The 23,952-nt window shown below is 46.4% G+C and overlaps 1 protein-coding gene across 1 annotated transcript; it reads right to left on the bottom strand.

The window, feature by feature from the left end:
• Positions 1-4,188: 4,188 nt before the first annotated feature.
• CCDC190 (coiled-coil domain containing 190) lies at positions 4,189-23,505 on the bottom strand. Its single transcript, XM_038586445.1, is given in 8 exon segments — positions 4,189-4,502; positions 11,307-11,361; positions 15,735-15,830; positions 16,182-16,274; positions 16,276-16,750; positions 17,020-17,146; positions 22,033-22,231; positions 23,296-23,505. Coding segments are annotated over 7 exon segments (1,356 nt in total). The 5' UTR covers positions 22,229-22,231; positions 23,296-23,505.
• Positions 23,506-23,952: the final 447 nt, after the last annotated feature.

The following is a 23,952-nucleotide window of genomic DNA, read 5'->3' as shown; positions in this document are numbered from 1 at the left end:
TGAGGCAAGGAGTAACTCGCCCAGGGCCCGGAGCTGTAAGCAATAGAGTCGGGGTTCAAAGCCAGCCAGTGGAGTTCCAGACGGTGCGCTCCTAACTACAACCCTGCATCCTCTGTCGTGACAGCGTGGTACGTGCAGCCTCTCCGTGCATGTGCGTGTGTGCACCTGTGCATTAACCATGAAACAAAGGTTGGATTCTGGGCTCACAGAGCTGCTGAAGGATGTGTTTCACAGCGTGTGTTGGAGCTTATTGAAACATTTGTCACCATGTGGGAGGGAGACGGGGAAGATGTATTTAGTAAGTCCCGGCTAGTGCCTTTTATTTATTTATTTAAAAAAATTTTTTAAAGATTTTATTTATTTATTTATGATAGACAGAGAGAGAGAGAGACAGAGAGAGAGAGAGAGAGAGGCAGAGACACAGGCAGAGGGAGAAGCAGGCTCCTTGCAGGGAGCCGGACGTGGGACTTGATCCTGGGACTCCAGGATCACGCCCTGGGCCGAAGGCAGGTGCCAAACCACTGAGCCACTCAGGGATCCCCTGGCTAATATCTTTTAAATACATGGGCCTGCTTGCACCCCCCGGACGCCTGAATCCTTGGGCCCCCACTTTTCCTCGTGTCTCTTTCCCGGTCCCTTGTTTGTATTTCCTTCAGCAAGATATCGCTGCTGTATCTGGAGGGCAGGTGGGCCGCTGAGCCTGATGATGCTGGCACCCCACCCCCCTTGGCTGTCTTCTTTCTAAAAGAACAGGGCTTTGTCCGTATTCCAGGGGAGGTGACGAAGGTACAGAGAGGATGCAAGTTACCTAAGGTCGCACGGTGGGAGGTGAGGCATAAAGGACCCCCCACTCACCGTCCCTCCTGGTTCGTGCCCTGAGTGACATGCACATAGGGCTTCCAGATGAACTTTATTTCTGGCAAAATGGGACCGGGGCTAAAAGTAGATCTTCCTAGTGCCATGTGAGTGGAGATCAGCGTGCATGGACGAGGCCTTTGGCCTTCGCTCTGGCGCACAGCCTGCCTTCGTACGCGGGTGGGAAAGAGAAGGACGGCGGCTGACCGTGGCCGAAGAGCACACCTGCTCGGCCCCTTTGCTTAGTCTCACCTGCAAGTCACCCCTCCTTCCACCGGGAGGGCCCGTGGAGGTGGCCGGAGGTCTGGCGACTTCTGAGCAATGCCATGGAGACACATGACTGAGCAATACCATGGAGACACATGTCATGGAGCCTTTGGAAACTTTGGGTGTACACATGTGAGACAAAAGAGTGGAAAAGACCATAATGTATTATTAGGGAAATAGTTGTGACCTCACAGGCACTCTGCATGAGTTTCCTGGCTCACACTTCAAGAACCATCGTTCTAGCACCAGCTGCCGCTTCTTGGTGTTCTCTCGGTTCACCAGACACATTTTGCTCCCAGAAAGTTCTGGAAGGGGTCAGAACAGTGGGTGGGTCAGAACCCAGCTAGGCTGTGGCTTCCCGCTTCCTTCTTTTTCACCTAATAGTGATTGATGTGTTGGAGACTCTGAATTTTAGTTCTGAGATTCCCTCGCCCAGGGGCTTTGTGTTAGTTCTAAAAATAAGATGGGGAAACACAGCCCTCTCAGCTCTTCTGAGCTCTCCTTGAAATAGGACTCATTACTCTTTTGGGGGGGAAGTTCTGGGTCGATATTTATAAAATGCTTAGAACAGTATCTGGCATACAGCAGCTACTGCTGTATTAGTGTTTATTAAAATAATTAAATAATAAATAGATAATGAGCTGCCAAGGGCTGTGATGTTGAGTCTAAGGCTATTTACCTGACCTTCCCCAGGGGACATTATGAGCTTCTTACTTAACCACATAGGGAACTCGATGGGAGTTGTGCTCTAAGGGATAGCTGACTTCTCTCTGTCCTGCTGACTAGGGCAAGAAAGGCAATAGGCCCCTTTTATTTGGGGCATAGGCCAAACACGGGCTCCCTCACATACATTGGCATTTTCTGGCCCTTGCCGAAATGAATAAAATTAAGATAAAAAAATTAAGATGAAAATAATTTGTTATTGAAAATAATCATTATAAGGTTACATATGATAGCTATAATTATATAATGTTGCTATGCATAATCCTATCACATATAATTCCGTAACGTGATCATTATCCTAATTATTAAAAATTAAAATGAAGATTTAAGGGAAGTTAAAATTAAGATAACAAGAAATAAATATGTTTTTAAGATAAATTACCCATAATTAAAACAAACCACCTCAAATTACACCAGATATAAAATAGCAGAGCAATTCTGCTGTGGGTAGCGGTAGCAACCACTGAAGATCAAGCCATGCCTTTGGATGAAATAAAACAAGTAAAAGCCAACATAAATCCAAGTTAAGGTTGCTTTTCCCTCTAGCAAGGCATTAACACTGAGACAGTTGGGAGCTTCCTGGAGGAACGCGACCCTCTGCCCACGTCAAGTCTCTGTCCATGGGCTGCAGGTGATCAGGACGTTTCATTGTATCTGCATTTCCTTCTGGAAGCCACGTCATTGATTAAAAACGCTTTGTTCTTATAAATTGCTAAGACATTTGTAAACTGAGGCAGACCCAAGTTTTGCTGGATTGTGATCTCTATTAAGTTAACTATTTATTTTTCCTTTCCTTAGCTTTAGGGCAGCCAGGAGTGCCTGAGGAAGGTCACCCAAGTCCCACCGGGGGTGGGGGGTTGCAGGGTGTCAGCCTCTTCTTTGTCCTCTGCTTGCCTTCTGCTGGGGGGACCCAGGCTGGGTCTGAGCCTCTTGGTGTGAGGCTCCTCTGGGGCTGGAAGGTTCCTACCTTAAGATACAGGTGATGGATGTCCCACCTCCAGGAACATTGCCCTTCCCGCAGCCGTTTCTTAGCTAAAGGCACAGGACAGCTGCCGATGTTTTCATACTAGAAGTTTCTGGGGGGAGTAGAGGCTTCTTTTATATTCCCACCTCTTTTCATGTAGTGGACACACAGCACCTGGTTGTTAAACCAGAGTTCCATTTTCTTTTCTTTTCTTTTTTTTTTTTTCTTTTTTTAAGATTTTATTTATTCATGAGAAAGAGAGAGAGATGCAGAGACACAGGCAGAGGGAGAAGCAGGCTCCATGCAGGGAGCCTGATGTAGGATTTGATCCCAGGACCCCAGGATCACGCCCTGAGCCCAAGGCAGATGCTCCATCCTGAGCTACCCAGGCGCCCCAAGAAAGCAGATCTTGATGTAAATTTTAAGAGTTTTATGGGTTTTTCACTTTGACTCCGTCCTACCAACTCCAGGGAGCGCTGCCGGACAGTCCTGTTTAGCCTGTCGGGCTTTCCTGAGGCTGTTCCCGGCCTAGGACAAGGCCTGCTGCCCCCCTGGGCTGCGGGGCTCTGGGGGTGGGAACACCAACGGAGAAACTACTTCCCAAGCGTGTTCTGTGCTATGTGACTCTGCTGCAAGATGCTGTTGGTAACAAAAGGGAGGAAGCAGGAAAGAAGGGAAGGAGAGGGAAGGGGGGGAGAGGGAGGGGGTGGGAGGAAGACAGCAAGTAAGAAAAGGGGACCGTTTCCAGAGGAATCTGCTTATAGTGGAATGTCCCAAGGCCTTTGTTGTGTGGATACCGAGTCACCACAGGCCTTCGCCCAATGCGTGTAAGCACAGGTGCTTGAGCACTGGGGGTTATCCTGTGTGTTGGCAGAGTGAATTTAAATAAAAGTTAAAAAAAAAAATAGACACAGATTGCCTCTTTTGAGAGCATCCGGTGGCAAGTAGGACCAGTGGACCCGCTTTGGGAACGGGTGTCCATCCTTTAACAGAAACCACAAGGTCGAAGGCTCCTCTGTGTGTTGGCTGGTGCTGGAATTCGTCTCCTTCCTGACGATGCCTGGATACAAAGACTGGAAAGAAGCCTGCTGCCATCGCCACCGCGTCGCCTCTCACTGGGGGCCTGTGTCTATGCCTTGCAGCCCCTGCAACACCTTCCGTACTTCCTAAAGATCTACGCTTAGCATACAGGATGCAGCCACAAAAATGATTAAATCAAAATTAAGCACTGGGTGTTATGCTCTATGTTGGCAGATTGAACCCCAATAAAAACAAAACAAAACAAAACCAAAAACCAAATATTCTCCAAAACAAGAAAAAAATATGCTTTTAAGACCCTGGCTGACCTACTCAAATATTGTGAGTCGTTAATGAGCGGCTTATGGCTCTTTGTGAACCCCTTCGCAGTGACACCTCCTGGGGGCACAGATGTGTTTGGCAAAGGCTCGGGCCTCAGACTCCTTCTTAACACCGCCCCCCAAGGCAGCCGTTATGAGGGCCTGTTGAGCAAAGAACCTGCCTGCCAGACGTGACTTGCGTCGTGTGAGAAGGTCACAGTGCATGCTGCTCTCACGTTGCTGTGCCTGTGTCCGGCTGCAGGCTCCCTGTGGGCAGCCCGGGCCCAGGCAAGGGGCGCTCACCGGGCTGCGGCCTTGCTCTCGGCACCGTCTGGCCCGCTCAGTACTGGCTACTCCTAGTTAGGGCTTTGTGATTGTTGGCTCCATTAAAACAAAGTAAAGGGTTTAGTAAAAGGGGAATTTAGAGTCCGAGTGAGAAACCCTACTTTGACTTTCTTACGCAGCTTTCTCTCCTTTTGGGAATTGCCAGGAAGGCTCTCAGACGTGCTCTGGGGGGCACTCACAGGTTGCATCTTAGAGCATCGGGGGCGGGGCGGGGGGTAAGGCAAGAGCATGAGTATGTATGGATGTGCTCTCTGGGGGGAGGGTGGGGTTGTATTAGATGGAAAATGTGGCCCCATGACCCCTCCCCATCACACACACACACACACACACACACACACACACACACACACACATACATACACATACTCTGCAGGGACCTTTAGCCTGAAACACCACTGAAATACAAAAATGGTGATGGGTGAAGACCAGACTTTCTAGAGCAAAGTTTAGGATCATGTAGTAGGAGGGCAGGTGTTCTAGGGTGGATGGGAAAGGAGATCAGTTGGGAAAGGCTTCATGCCCTGGGTGGGACTTCAGCGGGATTAGAGGCATTTCAGCATAATCTCAATGTTTAGCTAATGTGATCTTTCCCTGATTTCTTATGATTAGGGCCACCGGAGACTGTCACCCAAGACCTTATCATCTTCTCACAGGGTGCTTGCTTGTTTGCAGGTGACAGACGTGAGAAAAAGTAAGTGTGTGTCACGCACGCGATATACACACTCAGATAGACCTCGTTGCTTCAGTCCTAAAATGTACATTTTCGCATTTTAACTTCTCTGAAATTGTGATGCAGCTTCCAGTCAACAGCATGTCAGTTTAATTGGCAGCATGTTTTCCTTTCTTACTGGAAAATAATGGTGTGTGTCATGAAATATGGGATCCTGGGTCAGATGAAATATGGTAATGAATATTCATGCACACATTTCCATATGTATAACTGTACATGCTTGTGCATATGTATGTCTGCACTCACACCAGTGTTTGAGCCTGCGTGAGAGACGCGGTTTGCTGTCCTCTTCGGTAATTTGGGAAGGATGAGCTGCTCTGGTAGGCAGCAGGCTTGGCCCTTTATTATCCGTCTAACCTGGGTTTGGATGTGTCTGGTCTCCAGTTTTATAAGGAAAACTAGACGAATACTAATTCAATGCCAAATGACGTCTAGAACACATGTTGAATTAGTTATGGTTGAGGGGTCTGTTTTGATCCATGTCTTATCAACCCATTTTCAAGTCCCAGGAGACTAGGGATTTGTATCTTGCGTTGACACGGGGTGTGCTAAGTTATACACCATGAGCCTAAGGGAAGGAGACAGCCGTAATGGGACCTTGTTTCATTTAAATAATTTGCGAGGACACTGCTCATCAGTCTGCCCAGCTTCCTTCCTCCGGCTTACTTGCCAGGCACCTGCAATCCCTGGAGAAAGAACAAATAGAAGAATAAGACACTTGTAAGGTTGTTCGGCGTCAGGTACAAGGTGAAGGGTGCCACCGTCCCCCTCGGCTTGGGTAGGTACGAGTCACACACATTCCTGTTCCTTTAATAGTTGCGTCTGTTCCAGCAAAAGGGGAGTCTCCTGGTCCCCTCACCAACATCACAACGCTCCTGCAGGCCTTAGACACGAGGATGTCAATCCCCCAAAAGTAGAGCTGACCCTGGAACAAACAGCATGTGGGCTAGGGGGCATCGACCAACCGCCACCTTCCGTGGAGCTGTTGAAAATCCATGTATACCTTTGGACTCCCCTAAAAACAAAACTACGAAGAGCCTACTGTTGACCGGAAGCCCTACCCACAACCTAAACAGTCGGTTAACCCGTACTTGGTATGTGTACCGTGTATTATATACTGTATTCTTACGGTAAAGTATGCTAGAGAAAAGAAAATGTTAAGAAAATCATAAGCGAAAATCCATTTATAGTATTTTTTGAAGAAAATCCCCATGTAAGTGGACCCACGCAGTTCAAACCTGTGCTGTTCACGGGTCAACTGTACTTCTGGGGGATTGGTATCCTCGTGAACATGGTTTAACCGAAAACTTTTAGTAGCAAGACCCCTGCCTCTTCTCTTACAAGCCTTTCCAGCCCTTTCTCTGCCTCTTCTCTCTGAGCTCCAGCCCTGCTCTTCCTCCTCCAGGACCCGCTTAACCCCATGCTTCTTCTCATCTAAGGACCTTTGCTCGGGTTCATCTTCCTTCTAGAAACTCAGCCCCTCCCCTTTTACCTTGTTGACTTCTCCTTCCCCGTCAGGTCTCAGCTTACCCATCAGTCCTCAGAGAGGCCTTCCCTGTCCCTCCAGATGAGGTCGGGAGGCTGTTCTAGGCTAAGAAGCACCTGTACTTCCTCCTAGCACTCTTTATGGTTGTGATCAAAGAATTAATGGAATACCTATTTTCTTATTTCTTATTGGCTCTCCGGCCAGAGTAAATGCTCCAAGAGGGAGGGTTATATATCCGTGTCCCCAGCCCCTGGGGCAGGAACTTTATATACATGAATGAATGGCCAAACAAGGAGAACTCTGATTAGCTGAAAGTACTTTTCCCTTAAGAGGTGAACTACTTTTTTCCTTTTTTTTAAGAGGCGAACTACTTTTTTAAGTCATCCCAAGGCTGCTCTCACTTTGAGCGCCACCAGCTATAGCAGTCTGTAGTCGACACTGTTGTTTTGAAGGCGCTGAGGATGGAATTCGGAGACAGGGGAGGTCTTCCTAGGCTCAGAAGGATCTTTTGCAAAGAAAGCTTCTATCAGGAAGAAAAAAACTCATGGTTAGCCTGCAAGGACTGTGTGTCACTTCATCATGGTCACACTCCAGGCTTCCTGCACTTAGCTTCTTCATTGTTTGCTCTTTTGGCTCTTGTGAAGTACAGGGTGAGGTCATGGAGCTGGAAGGGAAACTGGGAGGGGAGAGAGAGCGTGGCGTGTTTTCTGGACAAACACCAGCCTATCAGATGTCTGTCTTTATTGGATTAGATTCATAGACATGAACGAAAAGCCTGGAAGCTGGCCCTGCAGGCAATGATCATGCCTTGTTTCCTGTTCTCTGTAACGAGGGGATGGTCCTATCACATAATGGTGCTCGGGAGAGATGTTTGTTGGATGAATGAATTAATGAATTCTCAAGCCATAGGGCAGTGGGTGTTTTGTCCCCTGGCCAGCCACCACCACATCGCATTTATTATCTTGGCTGGGGGTTGGAATGAATGCTTCACGGAAGTCGGGCCCCCTCGTTTGTATTGCAGCTGGTGAGATCACAAGGAGAGAAAATGAGGGAGAGAGATGGATTCAGGGAGAAAGAGAACGATCTGACTGGAGCCACGGCATGGGCGTAATCTAAAATCCAGGCATGGGGCGAGTTTTTGTCTCCTTGATGTGTCCTGGGCCTCAGACACATATGCTGCCTCCTATCTTTTCTCATTGACAGTCCAACAGATGAGCCACTAAAATGGATTCTCGTCCCTCAATTTTTTTCTCTCCTTCTTAATCTTTGCCAGACTGGATAATTTCCCCCCACCCCTAATTTACTTTCTACGATTCCCATCGAGGTGCATTCCCACGCACAGGCCTATTCAGCGCGTTCAGCTGAACTCAGCCTCCCCTGGGCTTCAGAGGTTGGCTGCCTGGACTTTAACCAGGGTGAAGAGAGGACCGTGCCCTTCATATGGCCCAAGTCCTGGGAAGAGGCACCATCTTTCACGTAGATGTCCAAGTCAACATTGTTCATCCTCTTCATCTTTGTGACCCGTTGAACACAGAGCCAGTCCTTCAACCTCTCTCATATGGACCATGCCTCCAGTTTTATCCCAATTCTCATCTGGTCCCTTGAATCTCTTCTCTCCATTATGGCCAGAAATGTGTGTCTAACCTGTTGACAGGACTACAACCTTTCTTTCCTTCCAAACTGTGAAGTGGCCAGACCCAGGCAAAGCCCACACTCTTTAGCCTGGGATGTAAGAAGATCTGTCCCTTCTATGCCTGTTAGCTCAGCTTATTGATCACTAGCATCCCTTCTCATCCTCAGAGGTGCTCCAGGGTGGATGGTAAATTATACAGTCGTCCCAAACATAAAGCCTTTTATGATCTGCCTCCTACCTACTTTTCCAGCTCTGCCTCTGGCTCATCACTGCCCGGGCTTCCTCCTCAGTCTGCAGCAGGATGACATCAGTGGTTCAGGTAATCATATGCAGATAGGACAGTGTCTGCAAGACGAGTGCAACCGTTTTATCTGTGTTGATTGTTGATTCCTTAGGAATGGGAAGGCCTGTCCCAGAGCCCTCGGTTGACCCTCTGGATCAAAACAGACCCCTCAACCAACACTAATTCAATCCTCATGTCTGATTGTCAACAACTGAGTCACATGCCCTTTCCTGAATGAGTTCCTGGCAGGAAGAATAGAATTACCATGACTGGTTTTATATGATCATTTGGGGTAGGGTAGATGTTAGAGAATAGACAGCCATTATTTTATTTTTGAAGATTTAGTTCTTTATTTTAGAGGAGGCAGGGGAGAGGGAAAGAGAAATGTAAGCAGACTCCATGCTGAACATGGAGCCTGACGTGGGGCTCGATCTCATGACCCTGAGGTCATGACCTGCACCGAAACCAAGAGCTGGATGCTCAACAGACTGTGTCACCCAGATGCACATACAATGTCAATTTTACTTGAGTTTATCTTTGTTTATTCCACTTAACAACAAAGTTCTTCAGACGAGAGCCTGTGCTGGAGCCTCATCACCCAGTGCTTGGCATTAGCAATTATTGTTGTTGAATTTTTGGGTGGAAGTAAGCAGGATGGGGTGATGTGGGAAGAGCAGGGGCTTTGGAGATAAACAGAAATAGGCTTGATCTCAGCTCTGTATTTATTGTCAATGCAGGATCCAGCTGAACTTCTGAATGCAGATTTCTCATCTGTGAAATGAAGCTAAGATTACCTCCCAACACATGTAACCCATATAAAGTGGCTGCAACAGCCACAAACATTACCTCACCTTCTTACCATTTTTGTCATTTTGCCCTAAGAAAATTTTTGAGTGAGGCTGTTGTCACGTTTGTGTGTATATGTGTGTGCGTGTGTGTGTGTGTGCACGTGCACGCAGGAACACCTAGAAGGAAAATGAGGGAAATATTCTCTATATAAAGTGTCATTCCTGCTATTGCCATCTGGAATTTGTAAGATCTTTGCTGACTATTTGACCTACATGTGAAAAGAAACCTCTCCTAATCTAGTTTTTATTCCAAGACAATGTTTCTAAGGTGTGATTAGTGAATTATCACAGTCTCCGAAGATGATTCATGTACAAAACTGTCATGGTCATATCATTTAGAGGAATTCAGCATGACATAATTTTTCCCCAGACGTTCACCATAATCTTAGCATATTGAAAGTTTAGAGAGGCCCCCGGGAGAGAGATTTGTTTTTATTGTTTAACCCACGTTTCCCCAAACTTATTTTTTTTATTTTTATTTTATTTTTATTTTTTTTTAATTTATTTATGATAGTCACACACACAGAGAGAGAGAGAGAGAGGCAGAGACACAGGCAGAGAGAGAAGCAGGCTCCATGCACCGGGAGCCCGACATGGGATTCGATCCCGGGTCTCCAGGATCACGCCCTGGGCCAAAGGCAGGCGCCAAACCGCTGCGCCACCCAGGGATCCCTTTTTTTTTTTTTAATTTAAATTCAACTAGTTAACATAGTTAACTAGTTAACAAATTTAGTTCAGTTTAGTTAACATGGCATTATTAGTTTCAGGGGTAGAATTTATGATTCATCAGTTGCATATAACACCCAGTGGTCATCCCATCACGTGCCCTCCTTAATGCCCCTCACCCAGGTACCCCAGCCCCCATACCCCTCCCCTACAACAACCCTCAGCTTGTTTCCCAGAGTTGAGTCTCTTATGGTTTGCCTCCCTCTGTTTTCATCTTATTTTATTTTTCCCTCCCTTCCCCTATGTTCAACCGTTTTGTTTCTTAAATTTTATATATGAGTGAGATTATATGGTCTTTGGCTTTCTCTGACTCACTTCACTTAGCGTAATACCCTCTAGTTCCATCCACATCACTGCAAATAGCAAGATTTCATTCTTTTTTGATGGCTGAGTAATAGTGCATGTAGATACACACCACATCTTTACCATTTATCTGTCGATGGACATCTGGGCTCTTTCCAGAGTTTGGCTCTTGTGGACACTGAACTTCGGGACGCAGGTGCCCCTATGAATCACTATGTTCGTATCCTTCAGATAAATACCTAGGAGTGCAATTGCTGGGTCTTAGGGTAGCTCTATTTTTAGCTTCTTGAAGAACCTCCATACTGTTTTGCAGAGTAGCTGCACCAGCTTACGTGCATTCCCACAAACAGTGTAAGAGGGTTCCCCTTTCTCCCCTTTCTCCTCTATCCTCGCCAACATCTGTTGTTTCCTGAGTTGTTAATTTTAACTCATTCTGACTGGTGTGAGGTGGTATCTCATTGTGGTTTTGATTTGTATTTATTTTCCCGATGCCGAGTGATGTTGAGCATTTTTTGATGTGTCTGTTGGCCATCTGTATGTCCCCAAACTTATTTTAACTCAGAGTCCTTTTTTCCTCTTGCACTTTGTAGCATTTGTGGGAATATCTTCTGGGAAATCATATCAGTCTAATAACTAACTCCTGGCCCTGAAGATTACATGCTCGAACCTGCCATCTTCCTCACAAAGGAAGGTCATTGGTTTACAAAGAGTGAACAGACTTTCAACTCTAGATCAGAGGCATTGGTGGGAAATTGACTGAAAGCAAGTATTTTCACTTTCTGTTTGTTTCGAAAGTCATCTCATACCTCTGGACTGAGCTTGAACCGATTCATCTTCAAAGCCTTTGCTAACTCCAATATCCTATGGAACAACTCCAAGATGACCAGTATAAACCAGATGGTTATTTCTATATTACCAAACACAGACTTGTTTATTTTCTTTTTAGTGATAATTAGGATTAAACAGTAAAGTACGGTTGAGCTGTAGAAGTCTTAAGTCTGGGGATTCTGATCACTCTGAGTCACATTTCAGAAAGCATGTTCTCCTGAGTGTAAATTATTGACAACGTCTGCAGGTTATTACTTGTTTTCTATACTGAAGGGATATCTGTTGAGAATTATAATAGAATTATATATAATAGAATTATAATAATATAATAGAAGAAAAATTTACTCATCTTATAGCTTCTCAGATAATTATAAGAGTCTCGATTCTAGAATTGTGGTCTCTGTTGTGTTTTTAGTGCAGAGGCTTTTCCTCTTCCTGGGTCATGACACCAGGAGTGAGCCTCTGCCCAAGGACACAGACAATGGGGGCAGCAAGGCTCAGATCTGTCAGCTTTTCCACTTTTGAGGGTCCCAGCTGGCTGGATAAGGGACAGAGCTGGGATTATGAGATCACGTGTCTTCAAGTTGCTGGGAATTCCTAGAGGAGTCCTAGCTTGCTGTTCTTTTCCATCCATAGCTTTTCACTCTCTTCCTATTCATGTAAAATGCCTTCCTTTTAAACTCAAATTTTATTAATCCCATTTTCCTTTAGGACCCAAATTATATCTGCTTTTGCTTTCATTTCCAGATGGACCTGCACGAAGACACTGCTGAAAAATTTTACCGAATTTGCTAGAATGGGAAAAGTATGTTAGGGCAACGATTGACGTCTCATATCTGACACTGATTATGAGGATCCCTGGAACCTCCTCAGCTCCCACATGCACGCCGGGTGCTGCGATGTTGTTGGTGGGAGCACTTGTAGTGAACCAGCCCCTGGGACCACAGGGCACCGGGTTAGGAGGGTGTTGTGTATGTATTTGTTTGAGTGTGGACCTCCTAAAAAAATGAAGGGAAATTCTTTAGGAAAAATACCATTCAAATATGAATTCTTTTTTTTTTAAGGATTTTATTTATTTGAGAGATAGAGACACAGCATGAGTAGGGGAGAGGAGGCAGAGGGAGAGGGAGAAGCAGACTCCCTGCGGAGCAGGAAGCCCAATGTGGGGGCTCAATCCCAGGACCCTGGGGTCATGACCTGAGCTGAAGGCAGATGCTTAATTGACTGAGCAACCCGGGTGCCCCTCAAATGTGAATTCTTATACCTATTCTACAAAATTATATCTAATCTCTTGTGCAATCATATTGAAATAACTGTTGGAATCACTCATTCTGCTCATGCTATCCTAGTGGCTAGAGCTTAAGCTGAGAGAGAAAGAGGCTGAGCCCTGGCGACAGCTCTGGCTCTGCAGGCACCTGCTTCCCACTTCCTGCAGCTCACTCCAGGTTAGACCTCAGCAAGAGTGTGCACAAATTTCCCAGCAGCGGATTGCGTAATTACATATCTTCACGGATAACTTGCATACATTTTCTCTCTACCACATGCTTTTGGAATAGTATTTTAATAGAAATAATGTGGAGTCGAGAAGCCCCACGCCAGTATTGGGTGTGATTCCAAGCAACACGTGTAAAGTGTGTTTGGAGTCTTTATTATGTGTTTCCCTTTGACCAGGAAGGTTTCTCCCTTGCCCAGCGTCACAGCCCAACCTGAATGGAATTAAACTGGAGCGATTGAAAGTAATCAAACCAATTGCATTCGATTTCATCCGCAGTTTCTAGGTAGTGCCGGCTACTGGGACCCAGGACAGTAGTGCTTTCTCCGCCCCAGAGAGACGATGGGAGAACCTGCATTTGGTTCATATAACATCTAATTAGGAACAGACCTTTTCTCCTACACATCTCAGGTGGGCCGCATCCCCAGCCACATCTGAGATATCTCAGTACCACGCTGCTCCACCTGGATCCCGCTGAGAACTCCCGGCGTGGTCAGGTGCACGCATGGGGTGGGCGCTTTTCTCCCGGGAACTGCTGCCAGCTTTGCTTGATACCATCGCAGTCCTGATCCAGCAACTTCCAGTTGTTCTGTTTTCCCAGTTTTGTTTCTCTTCAACCACGTGAGCTATGATTCCTTAGGGTCCTGACCAGTTAAAATCCTTCCTTCCCCACCCCAGTGTGGCTTGGGCTCCGCAGGAGCATGAGGCCTGAGGCCCGGCCTCCCCATCTCCCTCCTTCTGTCCTCTGTATCCAAATGCCTGTGCAGGGCTGGGGTCCAGCTGCAGTCCTATGTCTCTGGCAGGTCTTGCTATGCCGGCTGTCATTGATGTGGGGCTGATGACTTCTGTTTGGTTGGCACAGAGGCTCCTCTGGCCCCTGGGGTTCTTGGAGTGGGGGCGGACCTCTCAAGTTCCCCTCCCTCTGCCTTGCCTTCACCCTCAGAGGGGCTGTCACAACTTTTACCCAATCATGGAGGGCTGTGGGAAACTTTGGGGTCCCTCTCAGCAGCCTGCACCACCATGGGACCCTGGGTGACAGGCTGAGCCACCATCTCAGAGTTTTCTAGATGCCTCTGCCTCCGGGTGGAGCGTGGATTCCCTGCCCGCTGGATGGGTTCAGGTGATGAGGTGAAAGCCCCCTTTCCCTTACGGCAGGGGGAAGGGGTATAAATGGGGAAGACTGCTTCCTCAATATACCTCTGAATTAATGATGCATGTAGTAAAAAAATGTCAGGTTCCCTCAAAATTGAAGTATGAGTTTTTCCTTCTCATTATTTTTAATTTTATTGCATACGATTTTCAGTTATAGGGTAAGAAAGTATTTCAAAGTGAAAATGAGGGCATAAGCCATTGTACATTGTGTCAGCGCCCCCCACCCCCGGCTTTCTGAGAGAGAAGATAGGACAGGAAAGTAGTATCCTGGCCCTTGGTCCTCATTCACATTACCATTTAGAGATTTTGCTTATCGTGAGCCTCAATTTTTTTCTTTTCTGTAAAATGGAAGCAGTTGTCTCACCGATTTCTTACCCTTCAGAGGCTTTTGCAAAGGCTTAATACAGTGGTGTTTTAACCACCTCGCCAGATTGTCTCTGAACAGTGCCCAGTGTCCTTTGGGGAGCACACTGATCCCCCGGGGGGGACCATGGGACGAATGAATGACTTGAAGCTGACTCGCTGCAAGCCGTCCTGGAGCTCAGTGTGCCTCGGGAAGACTAGGGCTTTGCCCCGTCCTTTAGGGCATAATGAGTTAGGGCAGCCACGGCCCCCGCAGCAGCTTCCCGCCTGGTTGTGTTGAGTGGTGCCAATAAAAGTGCTCATCTGTTGTATCGAAGGAGGAACACATATTGGACTAAATGATAAGAACATGAAATCTGTGTGGATGGAAGGTTCGTAATGCACAATTTTGGGGCAGCGCAGGACACGTCATTTTAAAGAGGGTGTATCAGGTCCCGGAGTGGGAAGGCCAGGCAGGCCTGGGCCCCTCTGACCTGTGAAGACACAAGCACGGTCACAGCGAGGACCGTGCAGAATGTTTATTTCTTGAGTTGGCAACACAGGTGTGCTCAGGGTGGGGGCTTGATGGCACGCAGGGAGCAGGGCCCAGGCTGAGGCCACATCCCCAGTGGCTTGGCCTGGACGAAAGGCCCTGGAGGAGCGAGACAGATCCTTTGGGAAACTCCCCCTTGGAGCATGCTTGAAATGCAGACAGACAGGGTTTAGGCAGGAAACAAGGAGGAAGGACATACAATAAGGGGCTGGGGCACTTTGCAGGGGGCTCTCTACACTGTGGGGCCTGCTAGCTGGGGCCTGGGCCCGAGGGAATAAAGTAAGTGTCCGTGAATCCCTCCTGTGGCTCCGGCCTGCCTTCCTCGGTTGCTTTGCTTCTTGGGGAGGAAATGTTGGAGGAGGTGATACAAATTGTTTACTCTTCCTTTATTAGGATCCAGAAAGTGTGCTCTGAGTGGGTAGAAAGCAGGAATGAGAAAACCAAAGTGGAGCCACCTGGGAAGAAAGGAAGGAAGGAAAGACTTCGGTGTTTGTTTGTTGTTTTTTTTTTTGTTGTTTTTTTTTTTTTACCAAGATGAACAATTTACTCCAGAAATAATTAACAGGTCAGTGCTTTTCACAAGTACTTATTAATGAATTCAGTGATATCCAAGAATATATTACATCTCTAAAATATAATAGGTTGCAAAAAAAAAAACCCATCAGAAATGACAGTGTTCTTACAAATCGCAAAGAAACATTGGACTTCTGTTCCTGCTTAGGATGTAGAAATCAGCAAGAGCGTTGTTCTCACCCTAACGAGAGCAAGCCTGGTAGTCTTAAAAAATCCTATTTTTTTCTTGCCCTTCAGGGAGCAGGGTTTTTTTTCTTTTTTTTTCAGGGAGCAGGTTTTATTTCTAGCACCTACGAGGATGCGTATTTCCGAGAATGCTCCTATGCCCACCGTTCCAGTGAGGACAGAAGACCTTTGTCCTTTGCCAGCAGGTGGCACCGTAAGAACCTCCTATAAGAAAAGGGGCGACCAAAGTAAGCAAGACCCCGAATATTTTTCTTTTCGGGGAAAAGTCTAGTCATCAGTGGAGATGCACAGAATTGGTGGCATCAGCAACACGTGGGCACCGCTTACAGCGTTTTCAGAAGATTCGTCTCTCCCCTCATTTGTCATATGCCCGTCTTGCTCGTTCAGTGAAAGATTCTATCCCCATAAAAGGAAAAAAAGGCCCGAGGGTTTAAAATAAAATCGACACACATTATATACTACTTTCTGCAGCTTCTTGAGGAACGCATCCCTTTAGCAAGTACGATCTACGTTATTGTGAGGTTACCTGGGTGGTTAGGGCCGGAGGGTGCTCACCGTGTCCTCACGTTCCTGGGCTGCCCTGGGCTGCAAGGATTCCTCGTGCCCGAATATCTCCCCGATAGTAAGCAATCTCTCAGACTCGGGGGGGTACCCTGTGCCGGAGGTAGTGGGCGTTTCTGACCTTCGCAAACAGCTCTGAGAAGGTAGGTGTTGTGGACTCGCCTTTCCAATTTCCTGCACATTCCCTGGGGTTCAGGGGGCTTTGTCTCCCGGCCTGGGGGTCTGGCTTTAGGCTGGCATCCTCCGACCTGGCCTCATCAACGTGTGCTCTTCCACTCTCGCCAGCTGGGCTGGAACCGGGGCCTTGATCTACAGTGTGGGTGGAGACATCTCCATCCTGACACAGAGTAGAGATGCCCTTGTTGGACTCTTTGCCCTTCGGGGGCCTTAGGCAGTCTTTCTCTTGGGCTTGTGTCTTCTCGGCTGTGAAGTGGGAAGCCTTGTAGTTTGGAGGTAGTGACTGTTCTTTGCTTTTCACGGAGTCCCTTAGACCAGCCTGATGGAAAGGAGGCACCTGTGTCTTGGATTTATATATCTCTTGGGTCGTGTTGGTGGCCAGTGCTCTGGGGAAAGAGGTAAAAAGAAGAAAGATCTGTGAAAGCCAGCAACAAGGCCCATATTTGGAATTTCCCAGTTGTTAGGTCACGTTTGGTGTGGAATTAATTGGCTGAGGTGATGAAGTGGCTGAGAAGGAGGTGGTCAAGCTATGGGGAAGTGTTTCATTGCTTAAGGAGGAAAGGCAGCATTTTCTTAGGGAGAGGATGATTCAGGGAGGTGAAGTGGGAAGGAGGATTCAGTAGCATCCCCATGAGGGTAGTAAGCATTTTCTCACCTAACTTTATTAGCCTGTGGAACTCTGTGCTTCTGCCTTCCTGGTGGTGAGGGCACAAGGACATCTTCTGGTCTCTTCTGAATTTCATTCCCCAAATAAGAGGAGAGTTTTTTCTTGATAATATCTGCTTTGAGTCAATAAAAAGTGTTACCGGTTGAATTCTGTTTTCCCCAAATGTCATAGGTAGATGTCCTAACCCCATAGCACCTCAGAACTTGTAGAAATAGGAGATAGGGCCTTTAAGGAGATAGGCCAGTTAAGAGGAGGTCATTAGGGGGAGCCCTAATCCATGGCTGGTGTCCTTATAACAAGGGGAAATTTGGACACAGAGACACAGATAGAGGGAGGACAGTGGTGAAGGGATGTAGGGGAAAGACAGCCACTGGTACTCCAAGGAGAGAGGCCTGAGAGTAGTCCTTCCCTTAGAGCCTCAGAGCGAATCAGTCCCCCAGACACCTCGATCTTGGACTTGGAGCCTCCAGAACCACAAGGCAATAAATAAGACAGCCAGTTAGTGGTTCTCTCTGACGGAAACCCTAAAAACTAACCTAGTAAGAGAAGAACAGAAAGGATTCTGGACTGGAAACTTGTTCTCTGGGCAGAGAACCAACATACAAACGCTCTCAGACCGCATACACATAAGACGGATTTGGCAGGACGGGGGAAGACAGAAAAACTTACAGCAGCTCCCCAGTGTTGACCTAGAACATGTTAACAAGGATTTAGAAATACTGAGATTAGAGGTTGAAACTGGCTGGAGGCCCGTGGAGGTTTTGTTTGAATGTCTTACTTGGCAAGCATTGTGTTTTCAAGACAAAATAACTGGGCGTGGGCGATACCCAGAGATGGTGCCCTATTGTTTCATTCACCTCAATTATGTGACCTCCTACTCGCCTGACCCAGGAGTTGCAACTGCCGGGTACGATTAAGTGGGTTTTTCACTCTTTGAGTAAATGTTTCAGCATCTTGGAGTCATGGCTGCTCTGGAGGACCCTGTTAGCCTTCAGGACACCTCAGGAGTTGGTGACTTGGGGCTGAAAGTCTTGCGCTGGTTTGGGAGTGAGTTCTCTGAATGTGCATGGGGTCAGCAGGCACCAGGCAGAGGGAATATGACCAGATAAGGGGACTGGAACTCACATTAAACTCCTAACACTGCTTCATCTGATCACTTCTTTGCGAGGTAGTCAAGACAGGAGACTGTCTTTCGTGAGCCCTTCTTCCCCTGTTGTTTCCTTGAGTGTGTGTGTGTCTTTTCCATGTAATAACCTCATCTGTTTCCTATAAGCTGAGAGATTTTAAGCTACTTCTCCCAGCCAGGCCATTCTTCTGCAGTTTGGCCCTGTTGAGTCAACAGGCTCAGAAATGAACATAACTTTCCTGACACTACATCTGTCCTCCGTGTTCCCTTGTGGACACACGGCACCTGGATGTGTCCAGCTGTCCCACTCAATAAGATTAATTGAAAACCAACTTTGTGCCAGGCAATAGACTCTGGGCCCTGGACATATAATTACTCGCAAAGCTCTGACGATTCTACTTGCCAAATATCTCAAAATACTCATTCTCTTCACTCGGCTAATCCTCTGGTTTAGGTCTGAATTTGGGGATTCTCTTAAACCTTGCAGCCAGGGTGAACATGTCATCTCATCTCCCCACCGCCAGACCCTGGAGGGCGAAAACTAAACTCCTTTGTAAGACCTATGGAACTCTCCATGAGCGGAGACACTGCCCATACGGCCTTGCCTCAACACCGTGCCTCACCTTCTCCTCGCCCCTCACCCTCCTCAGTACTGGACTATTTGGAGCAAGTTATGCTCATGCGGCGCCTTTGTACATACTGTTCCCTCTGGCCTGGGTGTGTCCCACGTGTCCTCCATGCAAACCGTGCTGCCCCCTGCCCCATTCTCCTCCAGGATTCTGCTTGCACACTGCTTTTTTTGGGAGATCTCACCTGAGGCCCTTTGACATAGGAATCTTCTTATGCTCCTGCCCTACTTTGGAAATAACTCTAATTTAGCAATTAGTATTTTCTTTTTTTTTTTTTTTAAGATTTTATTTATTTATTCATGAGAGACACAGAAACAGAGGCAGAGGGAGAAGCAGGCTCCCTGTAGGAAGCCCGATGTGGGACTCGATCTTGGGACCCCGGGATCATGCCCTGAGCTAAAGGCAGACGCTCAACCACTGACCGTCCCAGCAATTAGCATCTATCATAATTTTTCACAAGCACAGCTACCTTCCAATTTAAACGTGAGCATCTACAGGAAGCGGATCATGTTTTTTTTTTTTTTTTTTTTTTTTTTTAATATTTAGAATCCCGCATCTATTGGAGTGGCTGTAATACTGTTTTGTAAAGTCTGGTCCACAAAATACCTGTCCCATAATAATCTGCCTTAGTATCGCCTCAGTTAAACATGTGGGTTTTTGAGCCTAATTCCCAACCTGAATATCCAAATCTTTACAGATGAGGACTGGGAATATGCATTTTAGATAATCCACCAACCTGGCATATAGTTGAATCTCAGTAACAATTTTGGTAAATGAATCATGGAAAAATACTGCCTAGTGCAATGCCTGATAAATACTGAAATGTAATACATATTATTTCATCCCCTTTTCCTTATCCCCCCCCCCCCCCCTTTCCCTTTATTGTACTGTCAAGAAGCCTGAGGCTCAGAAAGAATATGACTTTCTAAAGGACAGAGGGACGGAGGCCGCTGAATCAGTTTCCTGCCTCCTGGTCCAGACTTTCCCACACTACCTGCCACTGAGGCAAACTTGCTACTCAGCCAGGACACCAGCTACCTCGGGCCTGGCCTTCTGCATACCTCCCCCACCCCTCTCCTTGGAAGTAGGTATATGGTCTTCAGTGTCCTTTTGAGAATGGAAGTGGAATTTAATTAGATGGCTTTTAAGGTTCTTTTCCAGTCTATGAGCGCTCATTGGAGTTTGTTTTTTTTTTTTTTTTTTTTATTTATTTATGATAGTCACAGAGAGAGAGAGAGAGAGGCAGAGACACAGGCAGAGGGAGAAGCAGGCTCCATGCACCGGGAGCCTGACGTGGGATTCGATCCCGGGTCTCCAGGATCGCGCCCTGGGCCAAAGGCAGGCGCCAAACCGCTGCGCCACCCAGGGATCCCTGGAGTTTGTTTTAACCATTTTTGCAGACAGGGAAATAGAAGGCAGAGAAGTTCAGCTACTTGCTCAGAATCCTCCTTCAGACCCAAAGCTGTGGGAAATAATTCCCAGGCCAGCTGTTTGGACATTACTCTTTATTCTTGCACCCATATATTAGCTGTGTAGGCCTAAACAGATTTACATTGAATACGACACCTGGCTTTCCTCTGGAACATGCTCTAGCATTTTCAGAGCTTCTGAGTCCTGATACCTGCCTTTAGTGAGAAGGGCCTATAGTTTCCCAGAGCTGGGGGGGCGGGGGGGGGGGGTCCTTTCTGTGCTGAATTTTGTTGTAAAGCAAAATCTAATTATTTTAATGATGGATGTAGTTTCTACAAATCGTACAACTAGTTTGTGGTTTTCTTTCTTTTTTTAAAAAAACTATTTTTAAAATTTAAATTCAATTTGCCAACATATAGTATAACACCCAGTGCTAGTTTGCAGTTGTCAACAAAGCAGGAGTTTTATTTTATTTTAGTTTAGTTTAGTTTAGTTTTTTTTTAGCAGTAGAAGTTTTAATCCTGTAACCATCTTTTATTGATTGATTGACTGATTGATTGATTAAGTGATCAGAGTAAACACTTACCTAACACTTATTGTGTGTTTAGGTACTGTTCCAAGTGCCTAAATCCTCAACTAACTTCCATGAAGTGGGGAACATCATTTCTATTTAACTTGGAGGCAAGTGAGGCACAGACTGGTCCAGTGAGCCCCCCAAGGCCTCACCCTAGTAAATGAGAATCAGGATTTCAACACTGACAGTCTGGGTCCAGATTCTGTGTTCTTAGCCACCATGTTTAATGGGATCATCAAATAGAGGAGTTTTCTTTCCCCATTTTTTTTTGACTGGTGTAAGCAGCTCTGGAAGGTCCAAGATTCTGGACACCACCCTGTAGTCCTTTGTTCCATGATGATCAGTAGCTACTAACCAGAACCAGTTTTTTAGCTTACATTATTCTCATTATCACTACTTAACTACTTACTTATCTCCATAAATTGGATGGTCTTCTGAGTGATGTATACACTTGGAAAGGGTTATTTGGAGACAGGAGGTTTTATGGAAGAACATTATTATAAAGAATATGAGCACATGGCTTACAGGTAAAGAGGTCTCTTTGGGAAAACAGCAGAAATATTGGGTCTTTGCCTTCAGAGTCCAAGAAAACACAGTACTGATATACCACACAATTACTTGTTTGAAATTTTCTGACCTAAGCAAAATCTGTAGGCTCTAGTGTGAACACACATAGGAAGGTGATTGAGAAGTTCGTTTTGCACAGAAGGTAGGAAGGGCCTCAATCTCATTGGCGAGTGTTGAAAATGGCCAGATGCTCTTGCTCAGCCCCATCAGAGGACAGCTGTCAGTATGAGGATATTGATCTGTGGTTGCTAATCCTGGGGATCTTTTTTTTTTAACTTCCCTTTCTTAATGTGACATGCACATTAACAGTTGCTCAATCAATGCTGACCAAGCATAGAGATGAAACCAAATCAACCCAGATGTAGTGAAAGGAAAGCAGAATGGAAAATAATGTAAAAAGAAAACAAAGGTCTAAAGCAAGAAAAAGCTCATTTGAAACACAGAAGTAACTGGAAGCCTGAGAAGTATTAGCTCAAAAAGCCTCGCTGCTGAGCTGCTGGGGGAAGCTGTGTAACCCAGGGAGGAGGGTGGTGGGAGGGCAGGCAGCCTCAAATCCAGGTCGGGTTAAGTTCTTGCTTCCTTGATATCCAGGTCTCTGAAAGAGCCCTTGTCCTGAGGCAGGGATGCCACTCTGGCCTCAGCCAGGTGATGGCTTGCTGCCCTGGCCTGCCTCTCCCTAATCCCGGAGGCCTCACCTTGCTGCAACCTCTGCAGTTCTTTCTGGAGCTGTCTCTGCTCCTGGGTCAGCAGCTTCATATGGTACAGGCAGATGTGCTCTAATCTCTGCAGTCTTTGGCTGAGTCTGGCTTCTGCCCACCTAGTGTTCTTCCTCTCCAAATCAAAGTGCATATACAGAGGGCCCATGACCATGTGTCTCTCCATCCTCTTCATGGTCTACAGACAATAATACGAGAGTCTCTCACACACCATGACTAACCTGATAGAGAAAGATGGGAGGACTCTGAACATTGGCTTTTAATCAGGTTTCAATATTTGAATCCTGTGTTTTTCTGAAACCACAGCTGGCCACTCAGATGAAGTCACACCATTGGGAAACTTTGCCCTGTTACTAATGAATTCCTAGGGTGACATAGAGAATTGAGGGTAAAATTGTTCTCCTGAGGCTTAGTGTCCTTCCAATAAAATAGCGATAGATGGTAGGTTCCCTATGTAGTCCCAATAAGATTGCCATAAAGATCAAGCATATGAACAACTCTTTGGAGAGAAACAATAGAAACACTTCACTTATACAAGGCATTATTTACTTAATAAGAGAGTCTCTTCCACAATTCCTTAGAGGTTTCCCAAAAGCCTGCACAAGGGTCTGGAGAGGATCTGGGACTTAGGACAGAGCCATTTTCTGGGACCCTTTTTGGTTCATTCATTCACAATGAATGGGTCCATGCAGCCTGTAGCCTACCAGGTCCTAGGTACTACACTAAGTGCTGAGAGTCTTGGTGACCAAGTCACCATTCCCACTCCCAAGGGGCTTTCAGATTTGTGACTATAGAGTCTAATAATACACACTAAATCTGAACAGTCAACATTTCAAACATGGGAAGGGTAGGACCCTACTGGTCACAAAACAAGGCAGGTGTCCCAAACCAGCAGTCTGGGCAGCACTAGTGAGCCCAGTTGGGTTGGACATGCTCACCTATCTTCTCAGACCTCTGGTCCTCTCTACCCTTCTTGTACCTTGATGACCAAGCCCACACTGGCTTCCTCCTCCTGGGAACTCTCACATGCATAGGCAGGACGCACCTTCCTCTTCTTTGAGTCCTTCGCAATACTATTTCAGAACATGCCCCCAGGATATAAATGGATTGCTATTGATGGAGCTTTGGTGATAATAATACAGGAAAAAACTCAGTGTTAAAAGGGAGGATTAGTTCAGGACCCAGAAAGACCTTTTAAGACAGCTTGCTTTATAGTTTAAAGGACAGGTGAGTAGCACTTACCTACAAACCCAGAGTTCTCACCATGAGAATGCTGCTTGTATCTTTTGCTATGTCAGGCTGAGTCTGGATTAATGAGCTTGTTTTTCTTCAGGAAATTTAGGAGTTTGGTGTTAGGGAGTGGGGAGGAAGAGGCTGTTGGGGAGAATGTTGAATACTCTTGAAAGCTCTCTCCCATGCCACCTCCCCTGGGCAGGAATGCTAACTCCCTGGACACGGGCACCAATCCCAGATCTCTAAATAGCTCTGTGAGTTAAGGAAGCCTGCCAGCGTCCAGCAGTCCCCTAATGGGACCCATAGTGCTCCTTCTGGGCTGTGTCTATGGGAGCCAAGAATGAAAGCAAGGATTGTTTTACTGTGTTCTCATTCTCTCTCCTTCCCCACCCCCTTCTCTCTTTCCACCTCATTTGTCATCCCACCCCTCCCCCTACCTACCATGCTCATTCTGACTTCTTAGAAATCAGGCCAGGCCCCAAAAGAATGGACCGTTCTTTGTTTTCTGGTTTTGTTTTGTTTTTTTCCTGGAGGTGGGGTGAGGAGAGTGAGATTGTGCACATTTTGTGCAGGAGAGTAATCTTTTTTTTAAATTGTGCATTCTTGCACACCATACTCACTTTTCTCAGGCTTCTATCCATATTGTGTACTTCAGAGCTTATTAAG

Source organism: Canis lupus, chromosome 38 (assembly GCF_011100685.1).
Source record: "Canis lupus familiaris isolate Mischka breed German Shepherd chromosome 38, alternate assembly UU_Cfam_GSD_1.0, whole genome shotgun sequence".
In the NCBI taxonomy this organism is placed as follows: domain Eukaryota; kingdom Metazoa; phylum Chordata; class Mammalia; order Carnivora; family Canidae; genus Canis; species Canis lupus.
This window is presented reverse-complemented; position numbering and strand designations above follow the sequence as displayed.